This window comes from Hakea prostrata, chromosome 7 (genome assembly GCF_041222555.1).
Source record: "Hakea prostrata isolate BN-2017 chromosome 7, UWA_Hpros_2, whole genome shotgun sequence".
In the NCBI taxonomy this organism is placed as follows: Eukaryota; Viridiplantae; Streptophyta; class Magnoliopsida; order Proteales; family Proteaceae; genus Hakea; species Hakea prostrata.
In genome coordinates this window covers 39,709,618-39,728,999 of record NC_142606.1, presented here as the reverse complement: position 1 = coordinate 39,728,999, position 19,382 = coordinate 39,709,618, and the positions used below count along the sequence as shown (strand labels likewise).

General features: G+C 42.1%; 1 protein-coding gene across 1 annotated transcript in view; it reads left to right on the top strand.

Moving 5' to 3' along the window:
- Positions 1 to 19,382, top strand: part of HEXO3 (beta-hexosaminidase 3) — a 52,593-nt gene extending 33,211 nt beyond the window's left edge. Inside the window, exons 11-14 of the mRNA XM_089161276.1 lie at positions 5,967 to 6,065; positions 6,147 to 6,206; positions 16,645 to 16,895; positions 18,851 to 19,382. Coding sequence (XP_089017402.1) covers positions 5,967 to 6,065; positions 6,147 to 6,206; positions 16,645 to 16,895; positions 18,851 to 19,017 — 577 coding nt within the window. The 3' untranslated portion in view covers positions 19,018 to 19,382. The remainder of the gene's footprint in view (positions 1 to 5,966; positions 6,066 to 6,146; positions 6,207 to 16,644; positions 16,896 to 18,850) is intronic.

Below are 19,382 nucleotides of genomic sequence, written 5' to 3'. Positions count from 1 at the left end.
CCTCTACTCCCACGGAGACGTTCATGCTTGATCGAGGTTTCTTTCTATTCAAATTTTCAAACCCTGATGATCTTCACCGTTTCCTGGAAGAGGGTCTGTAGATGGTATGGAAGTGGCCCCTTTTTCTCCAGCAATGGACCCATGAGCTCCAGCTCTCTCATGACATTTTCTCTTCCCTTCCTCTTTGGATCACCTTGCCTTGTCTTCCCCTGCACTTTTGGTGTTCTGAAGGCCTAAGTTTGGTTGGTTCAGCTCTGGGAACTCCTCTTTTCACAGATGCTAGAACAATGATGAGGGATAGGTTATCCTTTTTCCATCTCTACATGGAGGACTCGGCTGACTCTCCATTACCTTCCTCCATTCTCATCAGGGAAACCTTCGGTTCATACTTTCAACAATAAGTGCACTTCGAATGGAAGACCGCCCATTGCTTATCTTGCAAAGCTTTTAGGCATTATCCCCTACATGTTGGCCAATACCACCGTGAGCATTGCTACCAACGCCAATGTCCTCCTGTTACTACCACATGCAATGCTACCCTTGTTAATGTTGGGTCTTTGCAATCATCGTGCTCTTCCTTTAGAGGCAGATCAATTAATTGATTTTGGCGCTGGCGTCAGTTAGAATCACCATCAGCTACCCCTTGAACCCATCTCGCCCTCTCAATGTGGTCCCAACCTGTTTCAGGCCATGTCTCTTGATAACAACACCTCTCTAGCTTTGTTCCCTGAATGAGATTCTTACTGCTTCTCTTGTCTATGCCGCATCCTTGACCCCTAAACCCCCTGAATCTTCTGGTGTTCTTGCTTCCTCTCTGTTGGACCCGCGCTTTCAAACCATTTGAATTTTGAATCTTTGCTAGGTTATGGTCTCGATCTTCCCCTCTTCTTCCCTACCAGCCTTCCTCCTGGACCCTCTAGCCTCCCAACTCAACGTGCATCTCTTGAAACCCTCTCTGTCCCTATTTGCCATGTTTATCGCCGTCGCATTACGAACCATCACTATCCTTCACCCTCTTCTCTCTCCCACTCGAACCCTTATCTACCTTCTTCGAGCCTTCAGCTTGCCCCCTCTTGGATCTCTAACTCGTAACCCATTGCTCCCCCCCCCCCCCCAATTTCCCACTCCATGCTGCCCATTCTTTCTCACTTATATTCCCTTAACTCTTCAGCCCTTCCCCCTCTGTGGCCCTTTCCCTCCTTCATCGCAGCCCATTAAGCCTCCTTTGAACCCAAGTGAGTTTACTCCTTCGATCCCCTCCTCTCCCTTTGAGTGTGGCCCACCTATTTCACCCCTTCCTCCCTCCCTAGACTTTTTGTCACACCCCACCCAGCTGGATCCAGTCATACCCGAATACCGGTGGGGGTGATACATCGCAAGACTTAGGTTTAGTGACAATTCCATACAACATATGATATAGCATAATTAGAAGGACAAGAATAAGTCAAGTTCAAGTATAAAGTTATCAAATATGAAATATTAAATGACAATCATTTGAGACTTCAAATAAAAAATTATAACATCAGAGTTAAAGAAAAGAAATATGTTTGTAACGGAATGTTCATGAATCTTGGTAAAAGATACCCTTGCCTCTCTCGAATGAAATCAAAATATAGATATAGAAGAGTGACATGAAAGACACGAGAGATTTCCTAAGGACGACAAGATCTTTATTACTAAAGACTGGCTCCGTAGGAGCAGTCAAGGCACGAGCACGAAGCTTCATGCCCTTCCACTTCTTCCTCAATTGCACTTTCCAAAAAGCTTCCCTGCGACGAATCCTCCATTGGAAGGGGGCCTCATAATCTGTAGAAAAATCTAAAGAAACATACACATATAAAGGAGTGAGTTCCACAGAACTCAGTGAGGTTAACTAACATTCATGTCATACATTCAACCATAATTTCCACATCATGTCCCCAAGATGACAATAAAATAAATGGAAAAATATGATAATGTATGGTTATGATGATATGTTCCTAATTCTACCATGAAGTGTCTAAGGTAAACACGCATTAAAAAAAACACCAGTCTCCTATGGGTGGTCTCAATCACTCTCCCTCAACAAGAGACAGCTATTGGGTTCTCCGCGGTTGTTGGGTAAAGTCTGTCAGGCCATGGTTGGGGGTTATAAGTCACCACTCTCTCATATCATCGTTTGGTATAAGACTTGGCGTGTATCAAGATTATACCTAGGCCCAATGCAAGGTCCTATGGTCTTGTACTACATATGGTCCGGATATCTCCCCTCATGCCTAGTGCCCTTTTGGTTCGATACCTTCCCACCGATGAATGGAATCCTCAACGGGAGGCATCTGTTGGATCCCATTTCTTAACCCAATGGTCATCCACATATAATTGACAGGATGTTCTCCATGTCCTCTCACAGGTTGATTATTTGTCTTGAGCGCCCAGGAGGCAGGACCCTTCTCTATTATATTCAATACCAAACTATGATGATAGTGGGCCTACTTGACACACAGGACCCAACCATTGGCATCACGGGTTAATCGGCTTCAATACCCCTACCGGAAAGGTAGTAATACTCATAGGGATTCCTAGCCCAATACTTCTAGACACCTATCATTCATGTAGTTTGGTCTAGATGCAGTCACATAAGGTCACTAGGCTAATGGGCGAAGCCTAGTTAGTAAAATAGGATAAGAGAAATAATCTCATTCAACATCATCCATCTTATACATTCTTATATCGTTTTCATATCAATAATATAAGATTGAAAATAAAGAATAAAACCAATCATTTCAACCTTACCCTTCGTTCGCGCAAAGTCACACACAAGCATATCATAATAAATATCAATTTAAAGAATTAATATCACCAATAGAATTTAAAATAGCAACACTTAATAATACAAAACATGGTTACTCATTCCTCACCTTTCAATTCGATTCCGTTCTCCAAAGTCCCAAATTTCACATTCACGAATCAGTGATTATAATCAAAATAAACCTAATCATGTACGAAAATTAAGATATTAATTAGAAGTAAATTGGGTTTCAAAAGGTATCCCAAATTCGTCCCACAAAAACCCAATCTGCCATATTGGATTCCAACCCGCCGTTCTCAACCTAGTTTTGGTGAAAAGTCAATATTTCACCACCGATTCGAAGTCGAATCGAAACAAAACTTTGGGAATGTCTAATTTGCGGCAATAGGGTCCTAAAGGTACCATCAATTTGACCCAATTCATTCTAAATCAAAAGGCCCCAAATTTGGCTCTCGCAAGTGCCTGTGGGCGTCTCTGAGAGCCAAAATGCAAAAACTTTTGCAACGATTCACACAAACTACTCACAAACTATAGGGGAGCATAAATACAACTATTTTTGAGCATTCAATATACCTAACATGCTTCAACGACCAAAATCCCACATTCAATGGGAAGAAACCCCACAAACCTTTGTTTAAAGAAGAGGGTTTGAAGGATTCTTACCTTTCTGAACGTTCTCGCGACGATTTGGGTCACAAAGCACCTTTGGGTGGATGGAATCTACTCTTCTCCTTGGTTTCTCCTATTGCCCAAGCCTCAGCTCCACTCTAGCATTAGAAAATGCGTTTAGAGATGAGTTGCAACGTAAAATAGGGTTTTAAAACCTGAATTCCCGATTTTACCCCGTCACTGGGGAGGGGTGGTTGGGTCAAGGTGGTTGAGTCACCCAATTGAGCACTCAAGTGACTCAACCGGTCCATGTTTGGACCCCCATCTAGAGATTTTTGGCTTGAAAGAAAGGTCTTTCAATTATCTATGTTTGGATATATTTACTTTGTCAATTGGACTCTCTATCGTCGGTCCACGGACGTCCCAAAATTGTCTTTTAACGCCATCTTGATTGACCTTCTCTCTCCTCTTAAATTCTAGGAGAGATGTCGAGTCATGACTAGGATCATCCACAATCATTGGGTCCACTTTTGAACCTTAGGGCTCGACTCAAATGGCCCACAATTGTCGCCGACTTGAGGCCGGGTTCGCGGTCCTAAAATCATGGGAGGGTTAGAAATCCGGGGAATTTCACACTTTTGGCCAAGCCCTCCCTTCTCTCCCCATTCCCCTTCTCTGGGTTATGGGCCTGACTTGTCCCCTAATCCCCTTGTCCTCCCTTCTCCTCTACTCTTGGAATCTCTCACATCCTCAAGAGCTTCTTTGGCTACTACTCCTTCCTTTGCCCTTCTGTGGCTTCGTTCCCTAAGCCTTCGGTTGTTGATCTTTCCTTTTCTGCTTCCCAAGGTGACTCCCATTCTCCCAAGGCTTTCTGGCCCTGATGGGGATAACGATGCTCTTGAGGGCGTCCTTGACTCCAACTGCGACTGTTATAGGAGGAGCAACTGTGCTACCAAAGGCAATTGCCACATTGATGGTGATTTCATTGTGGACTTTAAATCCTCTAGGAAGAAAAAGAAAAAAAAGAACAAACGGAGAAATTAGGTCTCCATTTGTATTTCTTTCTTTAGTTTTTGCTCTGCTTTTGGTGGGCTCTCTGCCACTAGGGGTTCTGAATTGTTTTTCTTTGGCTGGGCTTAACCCTAGTTGTACTTTTCTCTCCCCTCCCCCTTTTTTCTCCCTTTGGTTAATAAATTCTTTCATTCATCTAAAAAAAACGCTTAGAAATCCTAACCTAACAAGATATCTTCAATAACTTAACAAATATTGACCCAAAACTCAAAAATAGAAGTAGATCTAAGGTCCCTGGAATATACTGGACAAAATGTGAGCTGGCTTAACTGAAAATTTGCAAAATTACCAAAATACCCCTGGTGTTGGCCGAAATTCCCTGGACTGCTGGTAGGGCCATATGACACTGGTAAGCCCTTTTGGGCTCTCATTAGATGGTCCTGGATTTGGTTTACATCAGTATTCAGTTATGAAATTTGAATAATGAAGTCTTAGCATATATTTGGCAGTGTGTGAGTGTGATCTTCCCTTCCCCCTTCTTCATCCTATTCTTCTAATTTTCTGAGTGAAGCTCACCATAGGAGGCCCTTCTCAGATCTGCACTGTTCACCTAAGTCTGTGGACTCACTCCATCCCCCCACCCCTTCTCTCTCCAATGACCGAAAAACAGGCCTGAAGGTCTCCACAGCACTATACAAATCTCTGATGGCCTCTCATGGTTGGGAGAAGATCTGTGGTTGATACACCACCTCAAACTGACCATATTCAACTCCTTCATATTCTCTTTTTTTTTTCTCCTGTTTATCTTGGTCATCCTCTTCTCTAACTAACTTCTAGTGCAGCTAACCTCAACAGCTTTAACCTTGTCTTGATAATTAAGCCATTATAATTATTTAGAAAACAATAGTGGTTGCAATCCCTGTCTCATTTTTGTAATACATTTAAATGGAAACTAGGTCTTGCTATTTTTGTTAGTGTAGCTGAAGCAAAAAAAATTCTCCCGATAGGAAAACTTCACATATTAAAGAAAGAATAATGTACCAAAAAAGCAACCACAAAATCCCTTTCTAGATAGGCCAAGAAAAATGAGAAGAGGTCCCTTGGCCCAGTAAATTCCAATAGTGTCTGGAGAAACTAAAATTAATTGTGACAATAAACCTTCTTGGCATATCTGACTGAGTTCACTTGTCAAGGTCTACATCAAATTCTTCCAAGTTCATTATGATGTCCAAGGAAGCAGAGACTAATTCTGCAATATAAGTCAGCAAGTTGATTTTGCTTAAGTGAACTGTTGCTTAGTTAAACTCTTATCCAGCTGAAAGGAGGGTGCTGTCTAGCTTGATAAAATCTCCAACTATATTATCAGTTTGTTCATTGGTAGAATTTTAATGTCAAACAAATGCTGAATTTTCATGAGGATTTTTCCACATTTGCATAGTTTCATTCTTATCGATTTAGGACCTATTTTCTTTGTTCTCTGTTTCAGCTTGCTGGAGCAAACTTAGAACAATTGTTTATCCCTGACAAAACTTAGACTAATGAAGAATCGGATGTGCAGGTTAAGAGAGCATCACCTGAATGAATCTGAAGCATATCAGTACTTTGTATTGCGAGCTCAGAAAATTGCATTATCCCATGGATATGAAATTATTAACTGGTAGGAGTTCTTTGAGCTTATGTTTTCCTTTTTTTCATCTTATATGAATTCTCTCTAACTATTCAGTTACAATATGAACAGGGAGGAGACTTTCAACAACTTTGGAAAAAAATTGAGCCCAAAGACAGTGGTCCACAACTGGTATTCCCCTTTTCATTAATTTTCTCAAGGATCTGATGATCTATAACTCCATGTATTATTATCCTTCCTATTCATTCCATAATAATGTGTAAACTTTTTCCTTGAAGAAGATTTATGACAAAATGATTGATAAACCAATCCTTTCCTTCCCTGAAAAAGAAGACAACATCACTTTTGCAGGCTTTCTTCTGAATACTAGCTAGAAAGTCATAGGGCCCTCCCATGTGCATCAAAGATATATTCTTTGGGTTGCTACCAAGTGAGCCTTCAAGATCATCAAACACCATCTCTACTGTGCTTTAGTGCAAAGGGAGCTGAAAAAGGCTAAACAATATGGAAACTTGTCTCTATTGAGCCTACAGAAGAAGTTTGTCCCTTCAAGCAGAAAACAAACGTGTGAAAGATTATCTTGTTCCATATCATGAGTTTGTTGTTCTTCACTTGTTTCAAGATAAGAACATTGTTAGCATGCGGCCTTTGCAAGCTGTACCCAACTTGTTCACCAAGTTATGGACTCTTGCTTGTTCACCAAGTTATGAATTTCTGGTTATGAGTTGTAATTAGGATACTGCACTCCATAAATATCAGTCTAAAATAAAGTAAAGGCATCGAGTCTGCTCACATTGATCGAAGGCTCTTCTCCTCCTCTCTTCCGAATTCTCTCTCTTTCTCATTCTCTCAATCTCTCTCGGTGGTTGTTTTGTTTCATGGCATCAGAGCAGTGTTAAACAGATCAAGAACCCCACCCTCTATTATTCTTCTTTCCACCACCATCCTCTTCTCTTTTTCAAGACGCTTTGTCTGCTGACCAAACTGTAGTTCCTCAGTCTTTAGCGCAGCTTCAAGCTGCAACTTTACTACTCTCTATGATAGATGTGAGAGACAAGATCTATTGATTCTAAACCTTAACACTATTACTTCTTAGACTGTTGTGCTACTTTTACTATGGTGGATTCAATAAAACAATATTCACTTCAGTTGCAAATTACCACTATTAAACTCAATGGAGTTGCAAACTACCTACTGTGGGTGCAGTTTGTCCAAGCTTTTATATCAGCTAAGGGCGAATCGAAGCATCTAAGGGACTCTCCACCTTTACTTGATTTGAAAGATGCTGCTGCAATTACAAACTATGAAACGTGGATCAAGGATGATAGCACCATTTGGATATGGCTTTTGAGTAGCATGGAACCGTTAATCGTTGGTGCAGTTATGTTTCATTCTACGGTGAAGGTTATTGGGGTGATTTGAAGGAGACTTTCTCCCAGGAGAGGAATATCGCTCGTATTTATGATCTTTATCATCAGTTATTTAATCCCAAGCAGAATGGGAACACTCTTCCAAAATATTACAGTTCATTTAAAGTAGTTGTTAAGGAATTATCCATTCATCAGCCAACTACTGCAGATGCTAATGAATTAAAGAAAGAGAACATAATTTTTGGTTGCTAAATTTCCCCCCCCACACCCCCCCCCCCCCCCCCCCCCCCCCCCCCTCTCCCCCCCCCCCCCCCTCCCAAGACTTCTTTGAAGTTCTTCTTTTCTCCTTCTTGCCTTTGCTGCTTCCGTTGGTTATTATTAGATTTGAGATCAATCATAATACATCTAGGTTGTTCATTACGATTAGGTTTCTTTTGAAGGTCCTCTCAGTGGCTGATTTTGTTAATTAATTCGATGGTTTTCTTAAATAGGGGGGATGGTAAGATTAGATTTATGTACCATTCTCTTGGGTGCCGTGGTCACCTCTGCTGGTGTTATATTGTTTCTTATTCAACTTTTATTCAAAGTCTCGTTTTTCTTCTTGAGTTATTCCACCTTGTTAGTAACCTCTTCGGTACCTACATTGCATCGAGCCTCTTCTGGGGTTCTCTGCGGGTGGTGTTCTGGTTCTCTGGGACTCCTGCACACATGGCCATGCGGTTTGTTTGTTCTTTTCTAGATCCTCTCCTTTCGGTCTCCTGGTTCTTCCCGTCTCGCCACCGCTTCCTTCCTCATCTTGTGCCATTTTCCGGGGGTCCTGGGTGGTCCCGCTGAGGTACTTTGATCGTCACTCGGCGTAACTCCTCCCTTTGTTTTGGGTGCGGCCTGGATGATCGCTTCCGCTCGCACCATTGTCATCATGGAAACTTGAGTCATGATCTTCGATTTACTCCGTGGACTCCCGCTTGTTATCACAAGCGTGGCGTTTCGGCTTGGGTTTGTTGCGCGCGGGCTGTGGGTGGTTGGGGTGTTTTTCTGGTTTATAGTGCTGATTCGATTTTTGGCTCACCAATTTGGGCCATTGACCGCCCGTGGGGCTGGGTGGGATAAACCTCTTTTGGCCCACCACTCATCAGCCCAAAATCTAACCTCCGTGTTATTAACTTCAGCCCACCCAACACCATATTAAGGACCAATACGGTTCGGGACCGGAATGCCAGCTTTACGGTTCGGTTCGGCCCCATGTGACCCCGTCTTCCTCTTCCAATCTCGACTCGACTCGGCTCACGGGGCTCGGCGCTCCTTGGTTTCCCGGGTCTTGGACAGGGTTGTTTCGTGTGCCCCTACTCCGGCCATCGTGCCCTCGGCACTGGTTCTTTACTCCCGCGATGTGTCCGGTTGCGGCGGCGGGTGTCGTTGCGATTGGGCGGTGCTTGGCGGACTCTCGCGTACCTCTTTGGTGGGGATCGTTCACCACACACCCAAACTAACGGGCAATATGGCTATGAAGTCATCATTCGATCGATTGTGGAGCCGCCATTTCGTCGCTCGGTTGGTGGGCCGTTGGGTTGATCCCTTTCGTTGCTTTGGGCGTGGGACGTTGCGTCGGGTTTGTCCGTTCCTTCAGCTGGCGGCGGGTCTTTGTGCTTTTTACCCTTTCATTTGGGTAGCTTGATATAATCTTGGGCTGATGGCTGCCCTGGGAGTCGCGGTTTCCTTGGCCTGGCTTTGAGTGCCGCCCGTGCTATGGGGATCCAACCTTCTGCGTTCCATTAGAGTGTCTCGGTCGGTTCCGGTGGTGTGGATCCTACAACCTCGCATCCCGTCGGAGATGATATGGTCGGTCGGCGGTGTCACATTTATTACGCTTTGCTCATTATTTCTGCCCCCCGCGCCCACCGATCGGTTGCGGTCCCACCTAATATTCGACCCTATCGTTACCCACATTCTCGGCGTCGGTTGTCTTGTTCGGCGGGTTGTCCCTGTGTGAGTCCTTACTCCGGTCCGTCTTGTTGGTTCGGGGTGCGGTGGCGTTTCGCGTGGACTATCGTGCCCTGAATAACTCACGGTTCTGACAGTTTCCCATTCTCGTTGTCCTGTTGGATGGCTGGCGAGCCCGGTGTTTACCAGCTTGATTTGGCGATACCACCAAATTGAATCGGGGTGATGACGGCTTTTCGTCACTATGGGCATTCGGTTCCTGGTGATGCCGTTTGGGCTCTCGATGCTCCAGCCACATTTCAATCACTAATGCTGGGTATTTCGAGAACACTTCGATTTATTTTGGTGTTCTTTGACGATATTTTGGTGTTGCGCCTGGAGGAACATTGCCCATTTCGAACCACCTTTATACTTCTCACACACCACCTTGTAGTCAGCGATGCATGTTTGGGGTTCTCCTGGTATTTGGACATATCATATCTAAAGACGGAGTCACGGCGGACCACGGAGATTGTGCTGGTGGGTGGCCCCCTCCAATCTTAAGCCTTGCGGGTTTTTAGATTCCGGGTATTCCCGTTCGTCCGTTATGGTAATTGCCGCTCCACTCACAAACTTATTGAAGAAAGATGCATTTCGGTGGGGTAACGAGGCAACGGCGGCGTTTAATGCCCTCAAGACGCCATGACAACCGTTCCGGTATTGGTGACGCCGATTTCACGAAAGAGTTTTTGGTAGAGGCGATGCTTCGGGTTTTGGGCTGGGTGCGGTTTTGATGCAAGAGGGCCATCCCATTGCCTCTTGGAGCCAAGTGTTGTCCCCTCGCGCACAAACCAAGTGCATGCATGAGAAAGAACTAATGGCAATAGTACTTGCCATTCAAAAATGGCGTCATTACTTGATGGGGAGACATTTCAAAGTACGAACGGATCGAGAAAAGTCTGAAATATTTCTTTGGAGCAGCGCATTGTGCTCTTGATCAACAAAAGTGGGTCTTGAAACTTTTGGGATTTGATTTTGAGATATTGTATCGTCCGGGTAGCAACAAGCCGCCGATGCTCTCTCGCGAAGGTCGCGGGATGATAACGGCTTTATTCGATGACAACGCAACTTGGCGGGAAAGTGAGGGACTAAATACAGCGGTACACGCCTCGGACCGTTACCGAAGATCGTTCAAGCCTTCTTGAAGGGATCCCAGGACTACCCCACTACCGGCTTCAAAAGGGCACCTTACTCTTAAGAATCGGTTAGTCATCCCCGATGGGTCACCATTAATTCCCAAATTACTTTCGAGTATCATTCTACCCCATTCGGTGGGCATTCGGGGTTTTGGGACTTACGGCGTTCATTTGTGGTATCTTGGGTGGAATGAAGGCTCTGTCCTCGAATTTGTGGCTAGTTGTGATGCTTGTCGGCGCGATAAATATCAAGCCATGAAACCCAGTTGGACTCCTTCACCACTACCAATTCCGGATCGCATTTGGGAAGACATTAGCATGGATTTTATTGGTGGGTTACCCGGGACTAAGAGTGGAGATACCGTCTTGTTGTAGTTGACCGGCTATCCAAGTACGCGCATTTCATCGCTCTTTCACACCCTTATTCCGCCAAGGATGTGGCTATCTCGTTCACAGGAGGTTATCCGCTTCATGGGTTCCCTCGAACCATCGTCTCCGATCGAGATCGTGTCTTCCTTAGTAATTTTTGGATGGAGCTTTTTAAATTAGCGGTACCAACCTCAAGTTCAGCGTGCCTACCATCCTCAACTGTCCGTGGTTCCACCTTGATTTCCTCGATGTTTTTCGCTCCCACCGGCTGGTTATTGGTTCCGTGGCCGTATTGGTTCATCGCGTTTCTTCAGCCACAAAATGACTCCCTTTCGGGTTGTGTTGCGACCCCCCTCTCTTCGTGTTGGGGGATGGTCATCTAAGTGGATGGGTTGTGTTTCCTCCGCGCATCGGGTGTTGGGGATCTCAAACAAATCTCGGGTGGCCCGATGGATGTCTTCCGCGTTCGCGTGTGCTTTCGTGGGTGAAGTTTTCTTAAGCTACAACCTTATCGCTTCCGACTCCCAAACGCCCAATGAGAACTCCCATCGCTACTATGGGCCGTACCGATCATTAGCCGTGGGACCTCCCTATCGTCTCGTTTCGTGATTCCGTCCACCGTGTTTCCTTTCCGTTGCCCCCTTCCCCCCTTCCACTTGTTTCTGCGTTCCTCACCCCCTTGCTCAACATTCGTTTCTCTACTCGGGTTCTTGGGGTTTTGTTCTGGAGCTCCCCTTGTGAAAATACTTGAATCTTATCTAATCTCCCACTTTCCGTTTTCACCTTGGACGGTCTTTTGGAGGGTATTGATAGCCCCGATATCAGGTCTATTTCCAAGCACTCCCAACATTCGATTTGAGGTGAGGTCTTCTTTTCGCGAGTCCTGTGCTTCCCCTTTGCTTCCTCCTTGGTTTTAATTGTTTGGGTCGTCTATCATCTGTTGTTCATTCGTTGTTTCTTTTGAGGTCCTACTCGTGGCTGTTTTGTTAATTATTCGTGGTGTTCTTTGGTGGTGGATATGAGAGTTTATGTGAGAGCCATTCTCTTGGTAGCCTAATCACCTCTGCTGGTAGATTATATTGTTTCTTATTCACTTTTATTCAGTCTCGTTTTTCTTCTTGAGTTTTCCACCTTTTAAGTAACCTCATCCCCCCCCCCCCCCCCCCTTTTTTTTTTTTTTTCTCTCCCCCTCCGTGCGGCGCCCCCCCCCCCCCCCCCCCCCCCCCCCCCCCTCTTCTTCCGCCCCCCCCCCCCCCCTCCTTTTCCTTTCCTCTTCTTTTTTCCTTTCCTTCCTCTTCTTTTTTTTTTTTTTTTTTTTTTTTTTTTTTTTTTTTCCCCCCCCCCCGGCGGGGCGGCGCCGTTTTTTTTTGGCCATCACACAAGACCCCGGATGCACCTCTTCACTTCATCCACCCTATTTTGATTCTTTGGGAAACATCATCCTCTATATCACCTCTTTTATTTATGATTGAACCAAGGTACTTAAAACAATCACTCTGAGGAATATCATCGAGTTTCACCACCTCGTTGTCTGCCGATCATGACTAAAGTTACAAGGACAAGGCCAAGGAATTGTCCAATAATGGCCGATTCCAGTGTTGGATACCAGAGGCAGTAGCGGAGGATGGGCAGTGAGCAAGCAAAGAAGAGTTTGAGATTTTAGGTGGGATGAAAGTGAGGTTTAGATTTTCAGCAGTGGAGGAGTGGGTAGAGAAGAGAGAGTTCCAGGGCCATGGGGGATCATTGGAGGAAGGCGGGGGGAGCCAGAGGGCCGGAGGCGCACAAGGAGGAGAAGAAGAGGACATGTCAGGTCATCAGAGAGCATGAGCCTTCTCGATTGTGATAGTTATTTGTTGAGACCTACCACAAATTCATTGCAAATGAACTGCATCCTCTATTTTTACTAAAAATTAATCCTCTATTGTTACCCTTACTATGGGTATCAGCACGGTTTCTTTATCCTCCACCTTACCTTTAAATTCCGTATTACATTAGCCTAATCTCCTATGAATTTATTATCTATAATCAATTAACATGTGCCTTACATTACTCTGTCACCTTTTTTCTAATTCATCATGAATTTCAGGATCTCAAGACAAGGGAGATGAATGGTGGTGGGCATAATGATGTTTGTGCTCCTGTTGTTGATGTTGTTTGTGGTATTGACCCATTTATTTGTTTTGTCCAATTAGGTCACCTTCCCCTAAATCATCTCATGCTTATGTTTCCCGAAATTCCATCTTCAGCATCTTTTCAATGCAAAGCATGTGAGCTAGGGAAACACTGTCGCACTGCTTTTCCCTCTAGAATAAATCCTCATATTAATAGTTTATTTGCTTTAGTTCATTTGGACATTTGGGGTCCATGTCGAATTGCAAATCATAATAATTTTCATTTTTTTGTGACATTTGTGGATGATTTTTCAAGAATAATATGGGTTTATTTACTCCGAGATCATTTCGAGTTTTTATCTATCTTTGAAATTTTTTGTCAGGAAATTTTTACTCAATTTGATACAGCAATTAAATGGCAAAGAACTAATAATGCCCTTGAATACACTCAAAATGCTATTTCTAAAATTTGTGGTACCAAGGGTATGATTCATCAGACTACTTGCTCCTACATTGCTCAACAAAAATGGAATGGCTGAATGCAAAAATAGGCATCTTCTAAAAATTGCTTGTTCTCTTTTGAAACAATTGAATGTGCCCAAATTATTTTGGTGTGATGCTATTCTCACAGCCACTTATTTATTAAATAGAATGCCTTGAATTGCTTTGGATGACCAAATTCCCTTTTCTTTTGTATATCCTGGTTTTTCATTGTTTCGCATTCCACCACGTACCTTTGGGTGTGTGTGTGTTTTGTTCAGATTTTGCTAGCTCTTATTGATAAAATATCTCCACTGGCATGTTTTCTTGGGCTATTCTACAACTCCGAAGGGATATAAATGTTATGGTCCCAAAACTCGTAAGCAATTTATCAGTGCAGATGTAACCTTTTTTGAAAATCACACTTATTTTTCCTCCACTGATCTTTTCCCCTAATGATGTTTTTAATCCACCTCTATAGGTCTTAGTTGATTTTCCTCAAGATAATGAAAATCATACTAATTTCCATGACATAGACCCCCAATGTTTTGATACCTTTCTCGGCATTACCTCCCTCACTACCCCCTGGTGACCCTCCCATCCCCCATGCTACTTTGGACCTTGGTGCACCACCTTTTAGCAACTCGGCCCCATCTACTCCTTCACAACCACTATTTATTTATTTTTTCCTCCCAACTAGTACCCTTAAAGCAATATGCCAGGAAGAACAAACATTGTTAGACTCAAACAGCTGGTCCGCCTTCTACTTTTATGCCATCAGTTCCTCCTATGTCATTGGATCTCGATGTTCCCATTGCAGCCTACAAAGGTAAGGTACCTACCCACTGCGATATCAAGCTCATATTGTTTACCCTATTCAAGATTACGTTACTACAGCCCATTTACCCACTCACTACCGAACTTTAGCAACATCTTTATTGGATACTTTTATAACTACTGATGTTGATAATGCTCTCGTTCACCTTGGTTAGCGTGCCACCATAAATGAAGAAAAGTCTACTCTATATGATTGTCATACTTGGTCATTGGTTGACTTGCCTCCTAGGAAAGAGTTGATTCTATGTCGAAGGGTTTATGTTGTTGAAGCATAGGGTTGATGGGAGTATTGAGCTCCTGAAAGCTCGCTTGGTGGCCAAAGGTTTTTCTCAGACTTATGGCATTGATTTTTATGAGACCTCTCCTATTTCTTGTATCCAACCTATGAGGGTATTAATATCTTTGGCGGCTAATCTTGATTGGCCTTAATGCCAGATGGACGTTAAAAATGCGTTCCTCTATGGTGATTTACATAAAGAGGTATACATAGGAGCGACCTCCTGGGTATGTTGCTCGAGGGGAATGTTTGGTAAGGTACGCAGATTACATAAATCTATTTATGGCCTTAAGCAGCCACCACATGTTTGGTTTGATAAATTGACTACTTCCTCACTTCTGCTGGTTTTAAGCCATGTTGTTCTAATTATTCAATGATTGTATACAATTGGGATGGTGCTATAACAATTCTGGCTTTTTATATCGATGATATAATCACTTCTTGAAATGATATCATTGTGATTGTTGAAGTGAAACAATTTCTTAATCAGAAATTTCAAATGAAGGACTTGGTAAATCTACAATATTTTCTTGGAGGTGAGATTTTGAGAAGTAATAAAGGAATAGGACTATCTCAATGCAAATATGCATTTGATCTATTAAAAGAGATTGGAATGTTTGGTTATAAACCAATGGAAACTCCTATGGATCCCTATCATAAACTGATGAGGGTATCGACTTTTATGATCCACAACGGTATAGGAGACTTGTTAGTAAGTTGATTTATTTGACTATTACTGGGCCGGATATTCCATATGCAGTAGGAGTGGTGAGTCAGTATATGTAGAAATCCCAATGGTGCCACTGGGATGCTACATGTAGAATACTACAGTATATAGAGAAAGCACCAGGCCAAGGACTCATATATAAAAGAAATTTGAGCATTACTTAGATGACATATTCAGATGCAGATTGGGCACAATGCATTTGATGATTGACGCTCTACTTTTGGTTATTGTATATTTTTGGGTTGTAATATCATCACTTGGAGGCAGTTTACTGTGGCCAGGTCTAGTGCTGAAGCAGAGTTCCGTGTTGTTTATACGGTCTCTGAAATTTTATGGTTTCGCTCTCTACTTCAAGAACTTAGTTTGGGTATACAAAGTCCATAAAAATGTTCTATGATAGTCAAGTTTTGATATATATTACGACTAATCCAATGTTTTATGAAAGAATAAAACATGTGGAAGTGGATCTTCATTTTGTTTGTGATGCTGTCATGAAAGGAGTGGTGTCTACTTCATTTGTTACGTCTGCTGATCAGATTGCTGATGCTTTTATAAACGTATTGTTTGGTCCTTCATTTAATAAGTTAGGTGTAGGAAACTTGTATGCTCCGGCTTGAGGGGGTGTGTTAGCATGCAATCTATACAAGCCATACCTAACGTATTCACCAGGTTATACACTCCTGATTATGAGTTGTAATTAGGGTTACTGCCCTCTATAAATATCAGTCTAAAATAAAATAAAGACTTCGAGTTTGGTTCACATTGAGTGATGCCTCTTCTCCTCCTCTCTCACGATTTTTCACTCTTTCTCATTGTCTCACTCTCTTTCGGTTCTTGTTTTGTTTCATGGCTTCAATTCTCTTACCTACCAAATGAAGTGCCTCATGTTACTCTAATGTCACATGAGTTCATGATCTTTATAACTACAATAATTACTAGTGATTTTATCAAGTTGTGAATTCTTTGGCAAATCTGTGTACCAACCACTAGATAAAAATATTTAGCATCCAAAATGCTTCCAGATCCAGTTGAATGCTTATCCTGCCATGTTGATTACATTTTCATGGTGAGATCTTAATTTCTTTCAACTTAAAAATTCCCTTCTTTGCGAAGACACACACTTAAAATCATTTGTGAATTTGACTAAAATATGAGTGTGTTAGTTTGCTTATGGGATTTTTTCCAATTTGTAGCATTGCGGAAATACAGGATTAATAACTGCTACTTCAGGCTTTGAAAAATATCCTTTGAATAGTGATGGAGGTTTGTTCTTTTATTGTTATTCCTCAAGCTTTTAATTTGTATTATAATGTCCTGGACAGGCTAGGAGGTGGTGTTGCTCAGCAAGTGGTTGCAGCAGGCCTGAGGTGCATTGTCAGCAACCAGGACAAATGGTACTTGGACCATTTGGATATACCATGGCAAGAATTTTATATGAATGAACCACTCAGAAATATTACAGACCCCATGCATCAGAAATTAGTTATTGGTGGTGAGGTTTGTATGTGGGGTGAACATGTTGACGGATCAGATCTTGAGCAAACCATATGGCCACGAGCTGCTGCAGCAGCAGGTAATTGTCAAATGTCATTTCTCTTTCAATTTTGCTTTAAAGTGAGTTCCACCCCAAAGATTATCATAAATGGTTGTCGTGCAAGATATCACATCTCATGGTTCCATGCAAAGGTTTACTCCCAGTTTAAATTGGCACAGCATAAAAAACCAACCAAGCAACAATTAACCTGGTGTAATTTTGGTAAGTCCTCTGTAATCCTTCCCAAGAAAGCATATGTTGATAGTCTCAGCAAAAATATATTGATGAGATGGTTATGATTGTCCAAATCTTCCAATCTTGCTCTCCAGGCCCAAGATTGCTTCAATCCCTAGCATCAGGTGTATGCTTCCATGTTTCCACATCAATAGTGACCCATTAGATCCAACGTGAGGATATGAGTATGACTGTGGAGTTTAGTTTCTAATTGTTGTCTGTTGATTACTTTATTTTTCAATTAGATCTTTAAATCATTTAAGAATAATGTTCAAAATTGTAATTGTAACTCATAAACACAATATTTATTAATAGAATAATATAATAATTATCATTAATTGATTCAAAAAATCAACTCAAAGAAAGGAAAAAAATACAAATTAAAAAAAAAATTACATAAAAAATAAATAATTATATTCAATAAAACATCACATGTGCTTATGCACGTGCGTCATTACTAATGGGTTGGTAAACTCGTGCTTCGTCACCAAGTCAAGCTCCCTTGTCATGTGGCAGACATGGATAAGGGACATTGAGTGCTGGTCTATTGTGGAGGATCCCAAACCAATTACAGATTAAATTTATATCCACACCAAGTAACATATGTTTGTTAACGATGAGTTTACATTTTAATGAAAGCCAATAATGGCAGTTACTGTGAAAATAGTCTTAAGTCACATATAGTAGTTTGGTTTTAACTCACCTTTGGGTTTTTCTCCTTGTTTTAGAATAGACTTGAGTAGTAGGATCAGTGGAATCACATGTATTCACCCAACTGGGTGGTAAGAGACCAAGCATTTGACAACATTTAAGTAGACCCAGTAAATAATTATTACCTTCTTCAGTCAGAGATTGGGTAAATTACTTGATAGCATTACACATGAACTGTTGTGATCTTCTGTAACACGAGTTGCGTGTTGTGAGTTTAAGATTCAATAAAACCCATAAACAAATCTTGAATCCACTTTAACTTCATGAAGCAGCTTGATTCTATTTACATAATTTAATTGATGCAGTATAAAAGAAAAAGTAATTGAAGAGCTAATACTTCACATTTTTAAATCTTTAATGACCAAAGCATCTGAATTGCTTCTGAAACTCTCTCATTCCCAAGTTTTATTATTCTAGTGGACCATAATTAGATCACATTCTTTGCCTCTTGCATCTAGCACTTACAGGTTAGTGTGTGTCACTGTGGGCTTTTCTTGTTCAATATGCTCTGGCTAGCCTCTTCTTTGTCTTTCCAATTTCTCTGATAAACAAAATGGCCATCAATCAAATTCTGTTACGATTGTGGTTTAGGGGTATGGGTAATAAAAGGCGTAAGGTCTCTAGTAGTGTCTTGGGAGAGTTAATTCTAAGGGAATATTTGGAGTTTGAAATGTCATTTTGAGAAGTAGGATGTTGGATGTTTGTGTGGTCTAACATATAAAATGTATTCGGGTATGGCAATGTGGGAAGTGAAGAAAGTATCCTCCCAATTTCCTAGTTTCTCTCACTGAACTTCATCTTCCTCCCAATCCCCTTCTTCTACTTGCTGTTCTTCCCCCCTGAATTTCCTCTGCTCTTAAGTTTCAATATTGGGGTTCGTGACAAATTCTCTCTGCTTCCAGTTGGAAGGGAACTCAAAACAATCTTTTGAACCTAAGTCTTTGTATTTGGAAGTCAATTGCAGAAGAAATCATGCATATATAGAGTGGTGCCCTTTATTGTTCTCCGTTTACCTTACATTTTAATTGTTTTGTGATGTCCGAATGAAGAGCGGCTGTGGTCCCCCTATGACAATCTGGCTAAGGATCCAAGGCAGGTTACTGGAAGGCTCGCTCACTTTAGGTGTTTGCTGAATCAAAGGGGAGTTGCTGCTGCCCCATTGGCTGGACTAGGCAGAGAAGCACCTGAAGAACCAGGTTCTTGCTACAAGCAGTAGGAAGCTGAACAATTCATGTACCTAGAAGGTGAACCTTGTGAAGCTCTCCATGTGACCTGAAGGCTGCAGCTTGTCCCAGATCCCTTGGTCTTCCGGTCAATATGGAAGCTCTTAAAGAATTAAGAAGATTCTGGTGTTGTAGCAACATGTTTCAAAAATAAATCGTCATGAAATAAAGTTGTAGCAACAGATTGAAAATGATGAATGTTAAATTGGAAAAGTTCAAAGGTTAACCAAGTGAATTCTCTGAATCTGTCTGTGTTATTACATCATTTCACTGTCTCATCTATCTTTCTGAGAACATTCAACCAACCAAGAATGAAGCCGATTTAGTTAGAGGGCTGGATTTGATTTCCTTGATCCAT